At 40.6% G+C, this 19,317-nt stretch overlaps 1 protein-coding gene across 5 annotated transcripts in view; it reads right to left on the bottom strand.

The window, feature by feature from the left end:
- PARD3 (par-3 family cell polarity regulator) overlaps positions 1-19,317 on the bottom strand; it is a 1,150,653-nt gene that overhangs the window by 740,064 nt on the left and 391,272 nt on the right. For all 5 annotated transcript variants that reach the window (XM_053713848.1, XM_053713850.1, XM_053713851.1 and 2 more), the window contains exon 3: positions 17,361-17,541. In XM_053713848.1, coding sequence (XP_053569823.1) covers positions 17,361-17,541 — 181 coding nt within the window. The remainder of the gene's footprint in view (positions 1-17,360; positions 17,542-19,317) is intronic.

The raw sequence follows: 19,317 nt of genomic DNA, 5'->3' as shown, positions 1-19,317 counted from the left end.
ACTATGGCCTCTCATTATTGGTTTATTCTCAGAAATAACCACATTGGGTGAAAAGGGCACTCTGGAAACAAAGAAATATCATAGAGCTCAGACAAATTACCAAAGCATAGGAAGATCACTCACAAGATGCAGCACAGATAAGGATCTATGATTAGTTGCTATATCTCAATGAATAAGGTCAGACATAGCTTTAGGTTACCTTTTCATTTATTAGCATTTGTCTGTAAGGCAACAACTCTGCAGAAAAATAAATTGTAGGACAATTGAAGAGTTGTAAAAATGTATATTAATAAAGTTATTTTAATGTAACATTTTATGTTATTTATAAATGTTACTTAAAGGGACAGTAAACACCTTGTGAATACAAGGACTTTCTGTTGTGGCGCTAAAGAATAAAGTCAGGTCTAAACGTTTTTAAACAAATCTTTTTTACTGCAATTTGTTTTCAGGAGCAAAACTCTACCTACCATTTACCTTATTTAGAGAGGAGCCAATCTGGGCTTTAGTCCACAGACCACAAGGATAGTCAGTCATAAAATTAGTATAACATCCATGGTTTTGCAGTTGTTATGTGATAAAGCCAATAAGGGATACATGTGTAGCAGGGTTAGCATCGAGAAAATCAACTACAGGTGATCCAGTATTTTTGTAGAGAACAACTAGCAACCCTACCAAATTCCATTACTGCATTTAAAGGGACATTGTACACTAGATTTGTCTTTGCATAACTGTTTTGTATAGCCCATCTGGGAGTGTTTTTGTAACAATGTATAGTTTTGCATATTTTAAAACCATTGTGCTGATTTTCAGACTCCTTACCAAGCCCCAAAGTTTTAGAGGTATACATACTTCAGGCTGCTTCTGTTTGTTTAATGGGTCTTTTCATATGCAGGGGAGGATCTGCTCTCAGCCCCTTTCAGTGGGTGTCTCAGCCCAATCTCATCAACAGTGCTAAATTGGGAGCTTCTAAGTAAGTTTTTAAAATGTTTTGTACAGGATTTTTATATCAGTATCTGTGCATATTATCCTTTATAGTTGTGTATTACATGCAGTTAAATGAAACGGTGTATAATGCCGCTTTAAGTAAGAGGCATAACATAGCATGCAGCTTTAAACTTCTATTTCTATTCAATTGTTTGTGACGTGGAATTAAAGAGACATGAAACTCAAAATTAAACATGCATGGTAACTTCAGACACAGCATGTCATTAAGAGGTTTTACATTTAACTACCGTTATCAAATTTACTTTATTCTATGCTAAGGACATAAAACCCATGTTTTTTATTCAGAATGGATAGAACATACGTTTTTAAACAACTTTCCAATTTACATCTCTTATCAATTTGCTTTATTCTCTTGTTATCCTTGGTTAAAGCAGAAGAAATGCACTACTGGGAGCTAGCTGAACACAGGTAAACCAATCACAACAGTCATATACATGCAGCCACCAATCAGTAGCTAGCTCCCAGTAGGGCATGGCTGGTCCTGAGCCTACCTAGGTATGACTTTCAACAAAGGATACAAACAGAAGGAAGCAAATTAGATAACAGAAGGAAATTGAAAAGCTGTTTAAAATTGTATGCTCCACCTGAATTATGAAATAACTTTTTGGGAGTTTCATGTTCCTTTACCAGGAGCTTAACAGTTCTATGCACGCAGTAGTTCAATAATAAAACATGTAAATGTATATTTCGTGCGACACTTATGTCCCTTTAAACATATTTCAGTATGAAGATATCTGCTGCATGTAATGTAGCTATGCTGGTTCTGCAAACATACAAAACTGGCTGTAGTATGATATTGTGTTCCCTTTGAGACTGGCTTGCTGCTAAAAAGAATGTGAAGCAATGCACTAAAGCTATATATTGCAGACGTATTGCTGCAATTGGCTGTGCAGCACATTTTTATTTTAGTCAGTGATTTAAAAAAGGCTATTAAATCGGTGGCACAGATATGGACCTGACCTAGATAAAAATATAAGTTAACAAAAGTGCACACAATCATGCACTAAGGGAGATTAAACAGTTACTGGCTTAAATAGATGTTAACAGTAGGTGAAAAAGGGACAGACTAATCAATGTTGTGAGTTTCTGTTCTGTTGGACTTTGCAGCATGTGCTCCAGAATGAGGGGTGATTACTGGACTGTGGATGGAAGGCTGAAAATGAAACACAAATAGCTATTCCTGGCACTGGTAGAAGCGGCTAAACCCCTTCTGGAGATCACAGCAGTTAACAAGATTTTTATCAACTGGTTGCAGTCACCACCAGTGAACACTATTCAAAGCCAAGATTTTCTGTGCCAGGGCGATGCATAATACGGTATGGAGGACTTGGAAAATAAAAGGCTAATATGAGGCTTGAATGTCAGATGATTAAAGCATAATCTTTTAGGAACAATGAGTTTCAAATAACAAAAAATGCTAAAAAAAAATAAAAAAAAAAAAATATCTACACAGCAAAGATAATTATATTCAACTTTTATGCAATATGTTAATAAAGCAAAGCATTTCTCATGTAATGTTGTAAAGTGTCTAAAATCTGAAGATCAGTCTGACAATTTGTATTTTTAAACTATATTAGTTTTAAATATAAATATATATTTAAATATAAGTAAATATAAATAAATAAATATATAAATATAAGTGTAAAGTTTGATTTTCTATAAAGTAATTGACATTGCCATGTTGAAACCCAGGATTCACTTATCTTCTGCTAATTGGGGAAAGATAATGCTGGCTAGGATCCTACAGAATATTCTGAAACCTGCTCCTGCGACAAAGCTCTGGATTTGCACATATCTTTGTTACATGAATAAATCGGTCTATGAAAAGAGCAGAATGGAAGCATATTTGGAATTCGTTTATACAAATATCTAGTTTTAAATGCTTATTAAAACACTTGTTTTCTATGCAGTGCTTCATTGTTAATATCGACTATTCATCCATAACATAAGAATGGTGTCCTTTCCAGGTACTTGCTTCTGCCTAATAGATGATAGCGGTCAATTCAAATGCAGAATGGCATGCTCCTTTAAGACTCTGCCATGTATGGATTCAGGATTAACGGCATCCACCCTAAGCCACCGTCTGTGCTATACAGGGACTTCAGATAACTTGCTTTACAGCAGATAATACACATCACCATAATGTATGTTCCACTGGTTATGCCCCCCCCCCCGCCCCCCCGCTGCCTTGTTCCAAATGAGCCTGTTTGTCCAAATAATGTCAACCAGGGTGTCCTGACATGAGTGTCACAGCTCTGCGTTGCTGCACATAGTGAAGGATAAAGAGGTACTTACCTTCAAACATTAACAAAGATATGTAGTATGCATTTCCTATATATACATTTATTAGTTATTTTTACCCAGACAAATCAGGTTTTTGTATTTTAGCAAATCAAACCATAGCTTTACTATTGCAGAAATGAGAAAACAACAACAACCATACAGAATCCAAAAAGTATACATTTTAAAAACTACACAAAATTTAGATTTTACAAAAGAATAACTCATTTGAAAAAAGAATGCCTGCTCCTACCCCCTCACCGTGCCTGCTCCTACCCCCCTCGCCGTGCCTGCTCCTACCCCCCTCGCCGTGCCTGCTCCTACCCCCCTCGCCGTGCCTGCTCCTACCCCCCTCGCCGTGCCTGCTCCTACCCCCCTCGCCGTGCCTGCTCCTACCCCCCTCGCCGTGCCTGCTCCTACCCCCCTCGCCGTGCCTGCTCCTACCCCTGTGTCGCCCTCGCCGTGCCTGCTCCTACCCCTGTGTCGCCGTGCCTGCTCCTTACCCCCGTCGCCGTGCCTGCTCCTACCCCCGTCGCCGTGCCTGCTCCTACCCCCGTGTCGCCGTGCCTGCTCCTACCCCCGTGTCGCCGTGCCTGCTCCTACCCCCGTGTCGCCGTGCCTGCTCCTACCCCCGTGTCGCCGTGCCTGCTCCTACCCCCGTGTCGCCCTGCCTGCTCCTACCCCCGTGTCGCCCTGCCTGCTCCTACCCCCGTGTCGCCCTGCCTGCTCCTGCTCGTGTCGCCCTCGCCGTGCCTGCTCGTGTCGCCCTCGCCGTGCCTGCTCGTGTCGTCCTCGCCGTGCCTGCTCCTACCCCCGTCGCCGTGCCTGCTCCTACCCCCGTCGCCGTGCCTGCTCCTACCCCCGTCGCCCTCACCGTGCCTGCTCCTACCCCCGTCGCCCTCACCGTGCCTGCTCCTACCCCCGTCGCCCTCACCGTGCCTGCTCCTACCCCCGTCACCCTCACCGTGCCTGCTCCTACCCCCGTCACCCTCACCGTGCCTGCTCCTACCCCCGTCACCCTCACCGTGCCTGCTCCTACCCCCGTCACCCTCATCGTGCCTGCTCCTACCCCCGTCACCCTCACCTTGCCTGTTCTTACCCCCGTCACCTTCACCTTGCCTGCTCCTACCCCCGTCACCCTCACCTTGCCTGCTCCTACCCCCCCCGTCACCCTCACCTTGCCTGCTCCTACCCCCCCGTCACCCTCACCGTGCCTGCTCCTACCCCCGTCACCCTCACCGTGCCTGCTCCTACCCCCGTCACCCTCACCGTGCCTGCTCCTACCCCCGTCACCCTCACCCCTTGCCTGCTCCTACCCCCCCCCCCCGTCACCCTCACCTTGCCTGCTCCTACCCCCCCGTCACCCTCACCGTGCCTGCTCCTACCCCCCCGTCACCCTCACCGTGCCTGCTCCTACCCGTCACCCTCACCGTGCCTGCTCCTACCCCCGTCACCCTCACCTTGCCTGCTCCTACCCCTGTCACACTCACCTTGCAAAAAATTGAGGCTAGCAGTTGTGTCTAGGTGATCCATATTATTATGGCTAACTTGTCAGCTATGACCATGTGAAACACCTTATCTGAATATTGGTGCACAGAACTTTTAAAGAAGGGTCTTAAAGGGATAGGAAACCTCAATATTTTCTTTGATTATTTGGATAGAACATACAATTTTAAACAACTTTCCAATTTACTTCTATTATCAAATTTGCTTCATTCTCCTGTTATCCTGAAGGAACAACATTGCACTAAGGACAGCCAGCTGAAAACATATGGTTAGCCAATCGCAAGAGACAAATGTTTGCAGGCACCAATCAGCAGCTAGTTCCCACTAGTGTAGGATATGTGCGTATTCTTTTTCAACAAGGGATACCAAGAGAACAAAGCACATTTGAAAATAGAAGTGAATAAAAAAAGGGTCTTAAAATAACCTGCTCTATCTGAATCATGCAAGTTTAAAGGGACACTCAATCAAAATTAAACTTTCATTATTCAGATAGAGCATGCCATTTTAAACAACTTTCAAATTTACTTCAATTTAAAAAATGTGCACAGTCCTACTGAGCATGTGCAAGAATAAGTGTGTATGCATTTGTGAATGGCTGATGGCTGTCACATGGTACGTGTATGCATTTGCGATTAGCTGATGGTTGTCACATGGTACGTGTATGCATTTGCGATTAGCTGATGGTTGTCACATGGTACAGGGGGAGTGGAAAGAGAAATAACTTTTAAAATCGTCTGGAACTAAATATAATACTCATTTGAACTTCAGACTAAGTGCTATCGCATTGTCTTGTTCACTTGCATTTGTTGATTATGCAAATCTTCTTTGTTGACTAGTCCTTTAATTTTGATCTTCTTATCCCTTTAAGATCTATTTCTTTGGTGAGAGGATGATCAGGGTTTCTTTAAAGTCACCAAGTCCCCAAACGAGAACCAATGCAGTGAGGTTTTCAAAAGGAACATGAAACCCAATTTTTGTTTCTTTCATGATTGAGAGAGCACGCAATTTTAAATAACATTTCAATGTATTTCTATTATCTAATTTGTTTCTTTGTGTCCTTTCTTGAAAAAAAATACACCTAGATAGGCTCAGAAGGTGCCAATTGGTGGTTGCAAATATATGCCTTTAAGCCAACTCCCAGTAGTGCAATACTGCTCCTTCAACAAAAGATACCAAGAGAATTAAGCAAAATAGATAATAGAAGTCAATTGGAAAGTTGTATGTTCTATCTGAATCATGAAATTATTAATTTTTTTTGGGTTCCATGTCCCTTAATTCTTATGAAAAACATCTTGTATCATGCTTGCTTATTTTTCAGGTAAATGTAGTTGCTATGGCCTCTGATTGTGCCTTGTTCATATGTTATTTAAAAGAGGGGGTCACTTGCCCAATTAAGTGTTTATATGGGGGAGTAGTGTCAGTTTTCGCACAGAGACAGACACCATGACCAGCACCAAAAACCCTTTTCCTTATAACATGTTCCTTTACGGTAAACACTTATTTGCTTCTGCACTATATTAAAATGTAGTATGGAGTGCTGGTGTCAAAGTAAGCACACAATGGCTGTGGAAAAGGAAATTTATGCTTACACAATATGACGAGTCCACGGATTACATCCTTACTTATGGGATACAATACCAAAGCAATAGGACACGGATGAAAGGGAGGGACAAGACAAACCTAAACGGAAGGCACAACTGCTTGAAGAACCTTTCTCCCAAAAACAGCCTCAGACGAGGCAAAAGTATCAAATTTGTAAAGTTTGGAAAAAGTATGAAGAGACGACCAAGTTGCAGCCTTGCAAATCTGTTCAAAAGAAGCATCATTTTTAAATGCCCATGAGGAAGCCACAGCCCTAGTAGAATGAGCCGTAATTCTTTCAGAAGGCTGCTGTCCAGCAGTCTCATATGCGAAACGGATGATACTCTTCAGCCAAAAAGAAAGAGAGGTAGCCGTAGCTTTCTGGCACCTATGTTTTCCAGAAAAAAACAACAAATAATGAAGATGATTGACGAAAATCTTTAGTCGCCTGCAAGTAAAACTTCAGGACACGGACCACGTCCAAGTTATGTAACAGACGCTCCTTCTTAGGAGGAGGATTAGGACACAAGGAAGGAACAACAATTTCCTGATTAATATTCTTATTAGAAACAACCTTAGGAAGGAATCCAGGTTTGGTACTTAAGACCACCTTATCAGAATGGAAAATAAGATAAGGAGAATCACATTGTAAAGCTGAAAGCTCAGAAACTCTGCGAGCAGAAGAAATAGCAACCAAAAATAAAACTTTCAAAGATAATAACTTAATATCTATGGAATGCATAGGTTCAAACGGAACCCCTTGAAGAACATTAAGAGCTAAATTCAAACTCCAAGGAGGAGCAATTGGTCTAAACACAGGCCTGATTCTAGTCAGAGCCTGACAAAAAGATTGAACATCTGCCAGACGTTTGTGTAGCAAAATAGACAAAGCAGAAATCTGTCCCTTTAAGGAACTTGCTGACAACCCTTTCTCCAATCCTTCTTGGAGAAATGATAAAATCCTGGGAATCCTAACCCTACTCCATGAGTAGCCCTTGGATTCGCACCAATAAAGATATTTACACCATATCTTATGGCAATTTTTTCTAGTAACAGGCTTACGTGCTTGAATCAAGGTATCAATGATCGAATCAGAGAACCCTCGCTTAGATAAAATCAAGTGTTCAATCTCCAAGCAGTCAGCTGCAGAGAAACTAGATTCGGATGATGGAAGGGTCCCTGAATGAGAAGGTCCTGCCTCAATGGAAGCTTCCACAGTGGCAGAGAGGACATGTCCACCAGATCGGCATACCAAGTCCTGCGAGGCCATGCAGGAGCGATGAGAATCACTGAAGCCCTCTCCTGTTTGATCCGAGCAATCACCCGGGGAAGGAGAGCAAATGGTGGAAACAAAAGCTAGGTTGAACGACCAAGGCACTGCCAAGGCATCTATCAGTTCGGCCTGAGGATCCCTGGACATGGATCTGTATCTCGGGAGCTTGGCATTCTGACCAGATGCCATAAGATCCATCTCTGGTCTGCCCCATCTGAGAATCAGGGTGGCAAAGACCTCCGGATGGAGTTCCCATTCCCAAGGATGAAACGTCAGTCTGCTCAAAAAATCTGCTTCCCAGTTGTCCACTCCTGGGATGTAGATTGCTGACAGATAACAAGAGTGAGCCTCCACCCACCAAATTATTTTGGATACTTCTGTCATCGCTAAGGAACTCCCTGTTCCTCCCTGATGATTGATGTTAGCCACAGTTGTGATGTTGTCCAACTGAAAACGGATTAATTTGACCGAAGCCAACTGAGGCCAAGCCTGAAGCGCATTGAATATTGCTCTCAATTACAGAATATTGAATGGAAGTAGAGACTCCGACCAAGTCCACACACCCTGAGCCTTCAGGGAATTCCAGATTGCACCCCAACCTAGTAGACTGGCGTCCGTTGTCACTATCACCCATGAGGGTCTGCGGAAGCACGTCCCTTGGAACAGATGATCCGGCGACAACCACCAAAGAAGAGAGTCTTGTCTCCTGATCCAGATCTATCTGAGGAGACAAATTTGCATCATCTCCATTCCACTGCCTGAGCATGCTCAGTTGTAGAGGTCTGAGATGAAAACGAGCAAACGGAATGATGTCCATAGCCGCCACCATCAATCCAATTACCTCCATGCACTGAGCCACTGGCGGCCGAGGATTGGACTGAAGGGTTCGGCATGTATTCAGAATCTTTAACTTTGACTTCCGTCAAAAAGATTTTCATGGATACAGAGTCTATTAGAGTTCCCAGGAAAGGAACCCTTTTCTGTGGAATTAATGAACTCTTTTATAGATTCACCTTCCACCCGTGAGTCCTTAGAAAGGATAGGACAATGTCGGTATGAGACTTTGTCAGCTGATAAGACAACGCCTGGATAAGAATATCATCCAGATAAGGCGCCACTGCAATGCTCCGCAGTCTGAGAACCGCCAGCAGAGACCTTAGAACCTTCGTGAAGATCCTGGGTGCCGTGGCCAACCCGAAAGGAAAGGCCACAAACTGAAAATGTTTGTCCAGAAAGGCAAACCTCAGGAACTGGCGATGATCTCTGTGGATAGGAATATGAAGATATGCATCCTTTAAGTCCACGGTCGTCATAAATTGACCCTCCTGGATCAATGGAAGAATTGTCGGAATAGTCTCCATCTTGAAGGAACAGGACAAATAACTCCCATAGTGCAGAGGTCTTCTACACAACATAAGAACGCCTCTCTTTATCTGGTCTACAGACAATCGTGAAAGAAGAAACCTTCCCCTTGGGAAGGAATTTTTGAACTCCAGCTGATACCCCTGAGACACGATTTCCAGTGTCCAGGGATCCTGAACGTCTCTTATCCAAGCTTGGACAAAGAGAGAAAGTCTGCCCCCTACTAGATCCGGTCCCAGATCGGGGGCCGCCCCTTCATGCTGTCTTGGGAGCAGCAGTGGGCTTCTTGGGTTGTTTTACCCTTGTTCAAAGCCTGGTTGGGTCTCCAGATGGCTTTGGCTCGAGGAAAGCAGCAGAGGAAGAGGGGACACCTTTGAAATTAGGAACGAGGAACGAAAATTATTCTGTCGTCCCCTTTACTTAGATGTTTTGTTTTGAGGAAGGAGATGACCCTTACCTCCCGTAATATTAGAAATGATTTATTTCAAATCAGGCCCGAATAGGGTCTTTCCCTTGAAGGGAATAGCCAAAAGCTTTGATTTAGAGGACACATCCGCAGACCAAGATTTTAACCATAAGGCTCTACGCGCTAAAATGGAAAATCCTGAAAGGCGGCATCCGTAATAAAAGAATTAGCCAGCTTAAGGGCCTTAATTCTATCAATTATTTCTTCTAAAGGAGTCTCAGTCTTCAGAGACTCTTCTAGGGCATCAAACCAAAAGGCAGCCACAGTTGTGACTGTTACAATGCAGGCCGTTGGTTGTAATAGAAACCCTTGATGAACATATAGCTTTTTTATAAAACCCTCCAACTTTTTATCCATAGGGTATTTGAAAGCACAACTGTCCTCTATAGGGATAGTCGTATGCTTAGCCAGGGTAGAGATAGCTCCCTCCACCTTAGGGATTGTTTGCCAAAAGTCCCGAATGATGTCAGCTATAGGGTACATCTTCTAAAAGATAGGGGAAGGGGAGAACGGGATACCGGGTCTTTCCCATTCCCATGTAACAATCTCCAAAATTCTCTTGGGAACCGGAAAAACATCTGAATAAGAAGGGACCTCTAAGTATTTGTCCATTTTACATAATTTCTCTGGTGGGACAACAATAGAGTCGCAGTCGTCCAGAGTCAACAAAACCTCTCGCAGCAGGTCGTGTAGGTGTTCAAGTTTAAATCTGAAGGACATGACTTCCGACTCTGTCGGGGGTAATGCACTTCCTGAGTCAGACAATTCCCCCTCAGACAGGGCCTCCCTACTCCCCAATTCAAAGCCCTGGGAAGGTATATCAGAGATAGCCATTAAAGCATCAGAAGTTGCAGGGACCGCGTGGGTCTCTGTCCTACTGCGTTTGCCCTGTAAAACCGGCAACTTAGATAAAACTTCTCTAAGAGTGGAGGACATAACTGCAGCCATATCTTGCAGAGTGAATGAAGTGGACGCAGTTGAAGAACATGGCGTCGCTTGAGTGGGCATTAAAGGCTGTGACGCTTGGGGAGAAAGTTGCGGCATACCCCGAGTCTCATCAGTATGAGAAACAGCCTTAGGTATATCCTTATTAAGGAAAATTTGCTCTCTACATTGCAATGCCCTCTCAGTGCATGAGGGACAAAAAGGGGGGGTTCCACATTGGCATTCAAGCACATAGAACTGGCATTAAGATCATCCATAGTGAAAAACAAAATGGTATTCAGATATGTATTATACCGTTAACAAAAAACTGTTGCAAAACAAAAACGGCTGTGCCTTTAATAAAAATAAAAATATTTTGTTCAGTACACTGTACAAAACCCTTTTACAACCGTGGCTTTGGAAGATAAAATCGTGTTTTATGTATCCAAAAAGTAAACTAAATTTGAATAGTAACTGCACACTTTGAAAATAAAATCACCTCGCCACAGCTCTGCTGTGGCGCCTACCTGCTCCCTATGACCCACAGACAAAACGAGCATATGAGCAGCAGTGTCTAAACCGCCAGTGAATGGAACCGCCGGGAGAATGTTGCACCTAACACAAGTGCCTACTATAAAAAGAAGCCAGTCCCCCATACAAATAAACTCCCAGTCTGCGTATAACAAACCCTTGCAGGGAGAAAACCTAGAGCAGAGTTATTGCGTGTAGATAAAAATCCCCAGCGTCAGCCCAAAACATAAGGGGGTTAAATATAGTGCCTCCAGATGACAGTTTGCCCCAATGATATGAGAGCAGCCCTCCAGAACAATATAAAGTCACAGACATAGGGTAAAAGAGCCAGCTCATAGAGGAGAAACAACAGTCCTTTCTGAGTTACAAAGTGTCACAGAAAGCGGTAGACTGCACATACCTCAATGCTGAGGAACAGCATAATTCGTCCCACACTGCCAGAGGTCCTTCTTCTCCTCCAGGAATCTGTGGAAACAAACTGGGCCTTAGAAAAAATCTGCTAAGACCATATTCAGCAGGGCAGCACACAGTCTGGGAGTCACAGAGAACACATACTTGAATCTGTACAGATCCCATTGCTATACCCTTGAGCAAAAATAGTACACACTGGCACCATTTAAAAAAAATAAACTCTTGATTGAAGAATCTAAACTAACACCTCACTTTACCTCTTCCTATCACTAACACAGGCAAAGAGAATGACTGGAGTGGGAGGGAAGGGAGGAGCTATATATACAGCTCTGCTGTGGCGCTCTTTGCCTCCTCCTGCTGACCAGGAGGCGTAATCCCATAAGTAAGGATGAAATCCGTGGACTCGTCATATCTTGTAAAAGAATATATAGCAATGTTAAAAATAGTTTAAACCTTAATAAAAATTATTTTCACGCACTATCTGTCCTTAATTGTCCTAAGCAGAAGAGATTGGATAAGGGAAAACTAGGTTTCAACATGGTGGCTCCATTTACTTTATACAAACTAAAATACTTTATAGAAACGAAAATGTTAAACTTTTTTCAAGTCTGTTTAAATTAATATATGTTTCAAAATACATATTACTGTAAGGCTAATCATTTATAAACACTGAGATTGCAATAAAAAATTTAATTCTATGTAGTAACTTTGCAATATACTTTCACATACTTTCATTTTGCCTACATTTCTTGTAAGTGAATTCTGAAAACAGTAGGTTTGCCGTTCCTTTTAAAAGTGGCAGTGCAGACTCAAGATTCAAGACTGCTATATCCCACAAAGCCATTTGTTGCATAATGTAGTGACCCATTATCACAACCTCAGCAGAGAAGAAAATTTAGGTTACAACATGGTAGCACCCATTAAACTTTACATTTTTTTACAGTAAACAAGTCATAGTTAAAAAAAAATCAATAAAAAAAATCTGGATATTAGTCTAAAGATGATCTTTGCTTTTAATGAATAATTTTATCTAGAATTATTTTAGTATTTAAATGTCCCTTTGACACATGTTCCTCTGCAACCTGGATACGCTCAGATTCTCCATTACCAAGTTTCACTAATGGGAACTGAGTAATAGTATCATAATCCTTTTGCTATAGGTTTGGAAACTGCCAGTTAAGCATTATAAACAAATTGCTAAATTTAATGGATACCTGAATGTATCTGGACAAATTGTAAAGCAAATTACTGCTGAATAGTAACTGAAACAACTGGCAACTTAATGTTTAAACAAATTAAAGTTTTAACAAATACCCCATCCAACATAAAATGTGTTAAAAAAAAAATGTTTTTCCAATTTCCTTAAAACAAATTTAGAAGCTAAACTTTGAAGCCTTCACGATGATCCACCATGTCATAATAAAATGCAACACCAATTTTATCCGTTTTATTTTCAGAAAAGCTAGAGAAATATTAATTCACTCTGTGCTGTCTGAGATGTGTTTCATCATACATATGCTTTGTAAATGTGTTTGTTGTGTTTCAAAACAGATTTTACCCCCGAAGACCAAACTATAATAAATATGAAAAAGATGGAATGTAAAGTGATACTTATTTTTATTTTTTTTGTATTTGGCTGTGCACCGAGTTTCTTCCTTGAAGATCCTAAACTCATTACTTTGATACAAACACTGGGTGTACCAAACTGTACACCCATTACAGCCTCTGCCTGACATGCCGTTTGATCTGCCAAATTGCTCATTAGTTTTGGCAATTTTCACCTGCGACTCGCATTCAGATTTCATAAGGGAATAAACATCAGTCATCAGTCTCAAAAAAATATATATACAGCAGCAGCTAGTTAGACAAATGCACTTCAGGGACATCTGAAACTTGTGAATCACTTGCTCAAATTAATACTATGATTTCAGGATTGAAGAGAGAAACACAATTACACAACAATCTCTATTACACATGTATTAAACTCAAAGACGTAGTGCTCCTCATTTATGTGATAAAAGTATAATGTCTCTCACTACAGAATAAATATTGTACAGAAGAGTGGTTAATGAAATCACTAACGTATGTAAGTGCACTATGCTCACTAATGTGAGGTCATATGCACAAACAGAATTTAAAGGGATAGTAAACCCAAATGTTTTTCTTCCACGATCCAGATAGAGCATGCAATTTTAAGCAAAGTTTGTTCTCTTGCTATCTTTATTTAAAAAGCAACAAGGTAAGCTTAAGAGCCGGCACATTGTTGGTTCCGCACCTGGGTTGCGCTTGCTGATTGGTGGCTAAATATAGCCACCAATCAGCAAGCGCTATACAGGGTGCTGAACCAAAAATGGGCCGTTTCCTTGGTATCCTTATTTAACCCCTTAGTGACCAGACCACTTTTCAATTTGTTGACCGTCTGGGACCAAGACTATTTTTGCATTTCTGCAGTGTTTGTGTTTAGCTGTAATTTTCCTCTTACTCATTTACTGTACCCACACATATTATATACCGTTTTTCTCACCATTAAATGGACTTTCTAAAGATACCATTATTTTCATCATATCTTATAATTTATAATAAAAAAAATATAAAACATGAAGAAAAAATTAAAAAAAAACACTTTCTAACTTTGACCCCCAAAATCTGTTACACATCTACAACCACCAAAATACACCCATGCTAAATAGTTACTAAATTTTGTCCTGAGTTTAGAAATACAGAATGTTTACATGTTCTTTGCAAGTTATAGGGCAATAAATACAAGTAGGACTTTGCCATTTCCAAACCACTTTTTTCAAAATTAGCGCTAGTTACATTGGAACACTGATATCTTTCAGAAATCCCTGAATATCCCTTGACATGTATATTTTTTTTTTAGAAGACATCCCAAAGTATTGATCTAGGCCCATCTTGGTATATTTCATGCCACCATTTCATGGCCAAATGCGATCAAATTAAAAAAAAAAAAAAAAAGAGTTAAATTGTTTACAATTTTAGGTTTCTCACTGAAATCATTTACAAACAGCTTGTGCAATTATGGCACAAATGGTTGTAGATGCTTCTCTGGGATCCCCTTTGTTCAGAAATAGCAGACATATATGGCTTTGGCGTTGCTTTTTGGTAATTAGAAGGCCGCTAAATACCGCTGCGCACCACACGTGTATTATGCCCAGCAGTGAAGGGGCTAATTAGGGAGCAGGTAGGGAGCTTGTAGGGTTAATTTTAGCTTTAGTGTATTGTAGTAGACAACCCCATGTACTGATCTAGGCCCATTTTGGTATATTTCATGTCACCATTTCACCGCCAAATGCGATCAAACTAAAAAAATTGTTCCCTTTTTCACAAACTTTAGGTTTCTCACTGAAATTATTTACAAACAGCTTGTGCAATTATGGCACAAATGGTTGTAAATGCTTCTCTGGGATCCCCTTTGTTCAGAAATAGCAGACATATATGGCTTTGGCGTTGTTTTTTGGCAATTAGGCCGCTAAATGCCGCTGCGCACCACACTTGTATTATGCCCAGCAGCGAAGGGGTTAATTAGGTAGCTTGTAGGGAGCTTGCAGGGTTAAATTTAGCTTCAGTGTAGAGATCAGCCACCCACCTGACACATCCCACCCCCTGATCCCTCCCAAAAAGCTCTCTTCCCTCCCCCACCCCACAATTGTCCTCGCCATCTTAAGTACTGGCAGAAAGTCTGCCAGTACTAAAATAAAAAGGTATGTTATTTTTTTTAAGCATATTTACATATGCTGCTGTGTAGGACCCCCCTTAGCCCCCAACCTTCCTGACCCCACCCACCCCCCCAAACAGCTCTCTAACCCTCCCCCTCTACCTTATTAGGAGCCATCTTGGGTACTGGCAGCTGTCTGCCAGTACCCAGTTTAGAATAAAATACATTTTTATTTTTTTCTATTTTTTTTTCTGTAGTGTAGCTTCCCCCCCCCCCCCCCAAAGGCCAACCTCCCAGATCCCTTAAATCCTTTTTTAATGCATTCCCTCCCCCCTTTCTCCCACTTCTTTACATCACTTTTTTCTGTAGTGTTGCGGTTCCCACCTGCCGCCCTCCGTGTGCGCCCCCCCACTTCCTACTTTAAGCCATTGATGGCCGCCCACCCGCCTCGGCTCCCACCCACCAACGATACCGGCCATCAATGTCTGGTGCAGAGAGGGCCACAGAGTGGCTATCTCTGCACCGGAGGGCTAAAAATGGTTATTGCAGGATGCCTCAATGTCAAGGCATAACTGCAATAACCGGAAAGCGGCTGGAAGCGATCAGGATCGCTTCCACCGCTTTCCAAGACCGAAGATGTACGCCGTACGTCCTCAGGCGTTAACTTTATTTTTTTTTGAGGACGTACGGCATACTTCGTCGGTCATTAAGGGGTTAAAAAAGCTGGAATCTAAACTAAGTGAACAAACAAAAATTGATAATAGAAGTAAATTAGAAAGTCGCTTAAAATTGCATGCTCTACCTGGTTCATAAAAGAAAAAAATTGTGTCTAGTATCCCTTTAACGAATAGTGATTCTATCACATAAATACAGGCTAGAACCCTAGATATGGCACCACAGCAATATGTGAAGAGAGAAAGGACCCTAAATCGCCAAAACTGAACTAACTTTAGGGTCATCGGATAATTTATTCCTTTGCAGTCTTAGACGGGTATCACAATGAAAAATGTATCTAGCAAGTGATTATTTTCATCATAAGATAAGCAACACAACTGTATACTGTCTATATATATTTATTTATTTTTTGTATTTATCATCATTCCAAATGGACCAGCAAATGTACTTGCACCAAGTCTGATGAAAAGTTAATAAAATGTTATAATGTTGTGCGCATCGACTCAAGTACATCTACCAGTCCAGAACATATTATATTAGTTTTAAAGCTTGAACTCATGAGAGTCAGACATAATGATCAAACAGGCAACAAGGATACAAATCTGCCCTATTAGAGAGAGGACATAAGCAATCTACTGGCACCACTGAAAGAAATAATTCTACCGTTCTTGCAATCACAGACTTATACAGAGCCAACTCATTCTACAGACACAGGATTATGAGGCACAGAAGGGGAGAAAAAAAAAACATGCAATGTATCCCAGGCCCAACAGGTGTTCCTAAAATGGCTCGAACCATGTTGCCCAATTATACAGCTGGCAAAAACAATCATGTAATTGTAGATGATGATAAATACTATGAATCTGGCTTGATGTCCCAGACTCATGATGAAAGTATGGTGGTATGGGCCGGGTTTCAACAAATGACTGCTGATGAATCTGATCTGGATGGTACGTGTTAGGGATGAACTGTTAATGAACATCTGATGCTTCTGTGTATGTTGCTGTCAGTCGTAAACCTCCCTCTGCTATCAGAAGTGGTAGATACAAAGCTTGCCCTGATGTCAGTTTAGAAATGTGTCCCACTTGTATATATTAACAATAAGAAATCAAAGAGCTGGGAATAAAGAACATTAAAAGAGGACATGACTTAATTATGTTTGATTGACGTTTTCAGGAGGTCACGCGCCTTTATTAGAGATTAGTAATTACTTCTCCAGAAATGCAGAGGAATATTGTTTGGTGTGTGTCTCAATTAGAAGCTATTTACCCCTTACCCAAAGTGCCATTCGCCAAGTATTGACCAAACACTCCTGAAGTAACATTTAAAGGCCTGGGAGATTACTACTCATAAATTAGGGAAACCTAAATTACAACATGGCTGCTCCCATTACTTTATTGAAACTAAAACTTTACACTAATTTCTTCTCACCACAAACATATTAAGTATCTATTCATAGGATTCACAGGTGAATTTTTGCTCTAAATTCATTATGTCTAAAACTTTAGAGATTATTGTGTATTTTAATGTTCTATCTAGTTTGCTATGATCATAGCACAACAGTTTAATAGTGTAATTTGTCTATATTTACAGTAATAATCCAGCACTACCTAAAACTAAGATTCATAGAATACTTAGAGATGCTGCTGTTCAGAATCTGCTAAACTTACTTGTTCGCAGGACTGACGGCGTAACCTCAATCTCACTTGTTGCTTGATATGGGTGGAAGGCTGACATACTATTGTTTCCAAGCTCACTACCAAATATTTCAGGGCTTTGAGTACCGGTAGAACTTGCACTGGTGCCATCTCCACCATGATGTGGATCTTGTTCCTCATAGATTGCTACAATCTGTTTAAAAAAAAAAAAAGGAGAAAAACAAGTTATAAACATAACCACACACTGTAGCATGCTACAATTACATTTCCAAAAATAACATTTTTGTAATAGGTTAAAATAGCAGTTGAATATAAAAATAAATAACTACAGAATAGTTCCCAAATGGGCAATATCAGCAGTATCAACATGTATTTAACATGAGTCAAATTTAAACTTTCATGGTTTGAGCGAGCATGACGTTTAAAGAGACTTTTCAATTTGTTTCTATTGACTTTGTTCCGAGTATCCTTTGTTAACCCCTTAAGGACAGAGCTTTAGTTTGCTCAAGGTTTCCATGATGGAATAATTCCACCATTGGTCATTATGGAGTTAAAGAACATATCTACTTAGGCTCAGCAGCAGTGCACTACTGGGAGCTAGCAGCTGATTGGTGGCTGCACACATATGCCCCATCACTGACTCACCAGATGTTTTCAACTAGGATCCAGTAGTTCACTGTCAATCTAGAAGACTTTATCAGCGTCTTTAACTTGCAAGAAACAACACAATAATAAAATGCTCTAAACATTAAAGCATATTCTTTACACACTTATATGACCCCTTAATGAACACATTTTTGTTTCTTCTTACATTAGGGTATAGGTGTTACTACATTTTATGAAGGGTTCCATTTTATTATTGGATGATGAATCCGGCTTCATCCAATAGTTACGTGTCCCCTTTGGCGTTTAGCTCGTGGGTCCGCAATGACTGGATGAAACTGGATTTGTTATCCAAGACAAAAATCAAGTATGAGATGCAAGCGGAGGAACGGCACGATGTTTACCATCACAAAAATGGTGAATATTTTACAAAGCAAGCGTCTTTAAATATCTTAATGAATTAAAGTGCACCTGCTTTTATAAATAATTTTATATACTGTGTATTAAACTACAAATGTTTGCAATCACTTTAAGATTGAACCACTCTACTAATTATGTAAAATGAATGAAGAATTTTTTTTTTATATATTTAGCCTATTTGCAAAACTGTCAGTAAAATCAATTTAACAAAAAATAAATACATTTTAAAAAGTGGACATTTGGCTTGTATCTGAGCGCCAAACACACAGATGTATTTTTTTTTACCCTGCCAACAAGAGAAATGTTTTGAGGCTTTACAATTAATTCATCCTCAAAAAGCATCGTTGTGAGCTAAGCAGCCAGAGACAAAACTAGAAAATAGACCTAAAATACAGAAATGTCTGTGTCTTGGCTCATATTCTAGCTAATACTAGGTGAGGCCTGAGGGCAAACGGACAGAAACTGACCTCTCCCGCCTTTCACCACCTTAAGATGACTCTCCTTTCCAAGTCTTTCTTTTTTAGTAAACATACAACAAAAAGATAGGATATTAGGGAACTAATCATTTGCTAGGATAAAAGCCAAGATACAGAAATTATACTATTAAAATGAAATGAAAACAGGAAGCTACTCCAACAGCTACAAACCTAAAGATGCCACAGGGTGCAAACCACCAATTATCAGTAATATCAAAACAAAAATGGCAGCAAGCAGGAGTAGAAAAACAAAGTACTATCTAGAAGACAAAAACACATTTATATATAAATAAAAATGACACCTCTATTTAGTGCTGGTTTTACATACAATTATCGAATGAGCCCTGATCCCCTCTGGAACTTGAAGTACTTAAAACATGAATGTGTTAATAATGAACTGAACTATTTAAAGGGACATGGAACGCAAAACATTTTCTTTCATGATTCTTATAGCACATACAATTTTAAAC

The sequence above is a fragment of the Bombina bombina genome, chromosome 5 (genome assembly GCF_027579735.1).
Source record: "Bombina bombina isolate aBomBom1 chromosome 5, aBomBom1.pri, whole genome shotgun sequence".
In the NCBI taxonomy this organism is placed as follows: Eukaryota; Metazoa; Chordata; class Amphibia; order Anura; family Bombinatoridae; genus Bombina; species Bombina bombina.
This window is presented reverse-complemented; position numbering and strand designations above follow the sequence as displayed.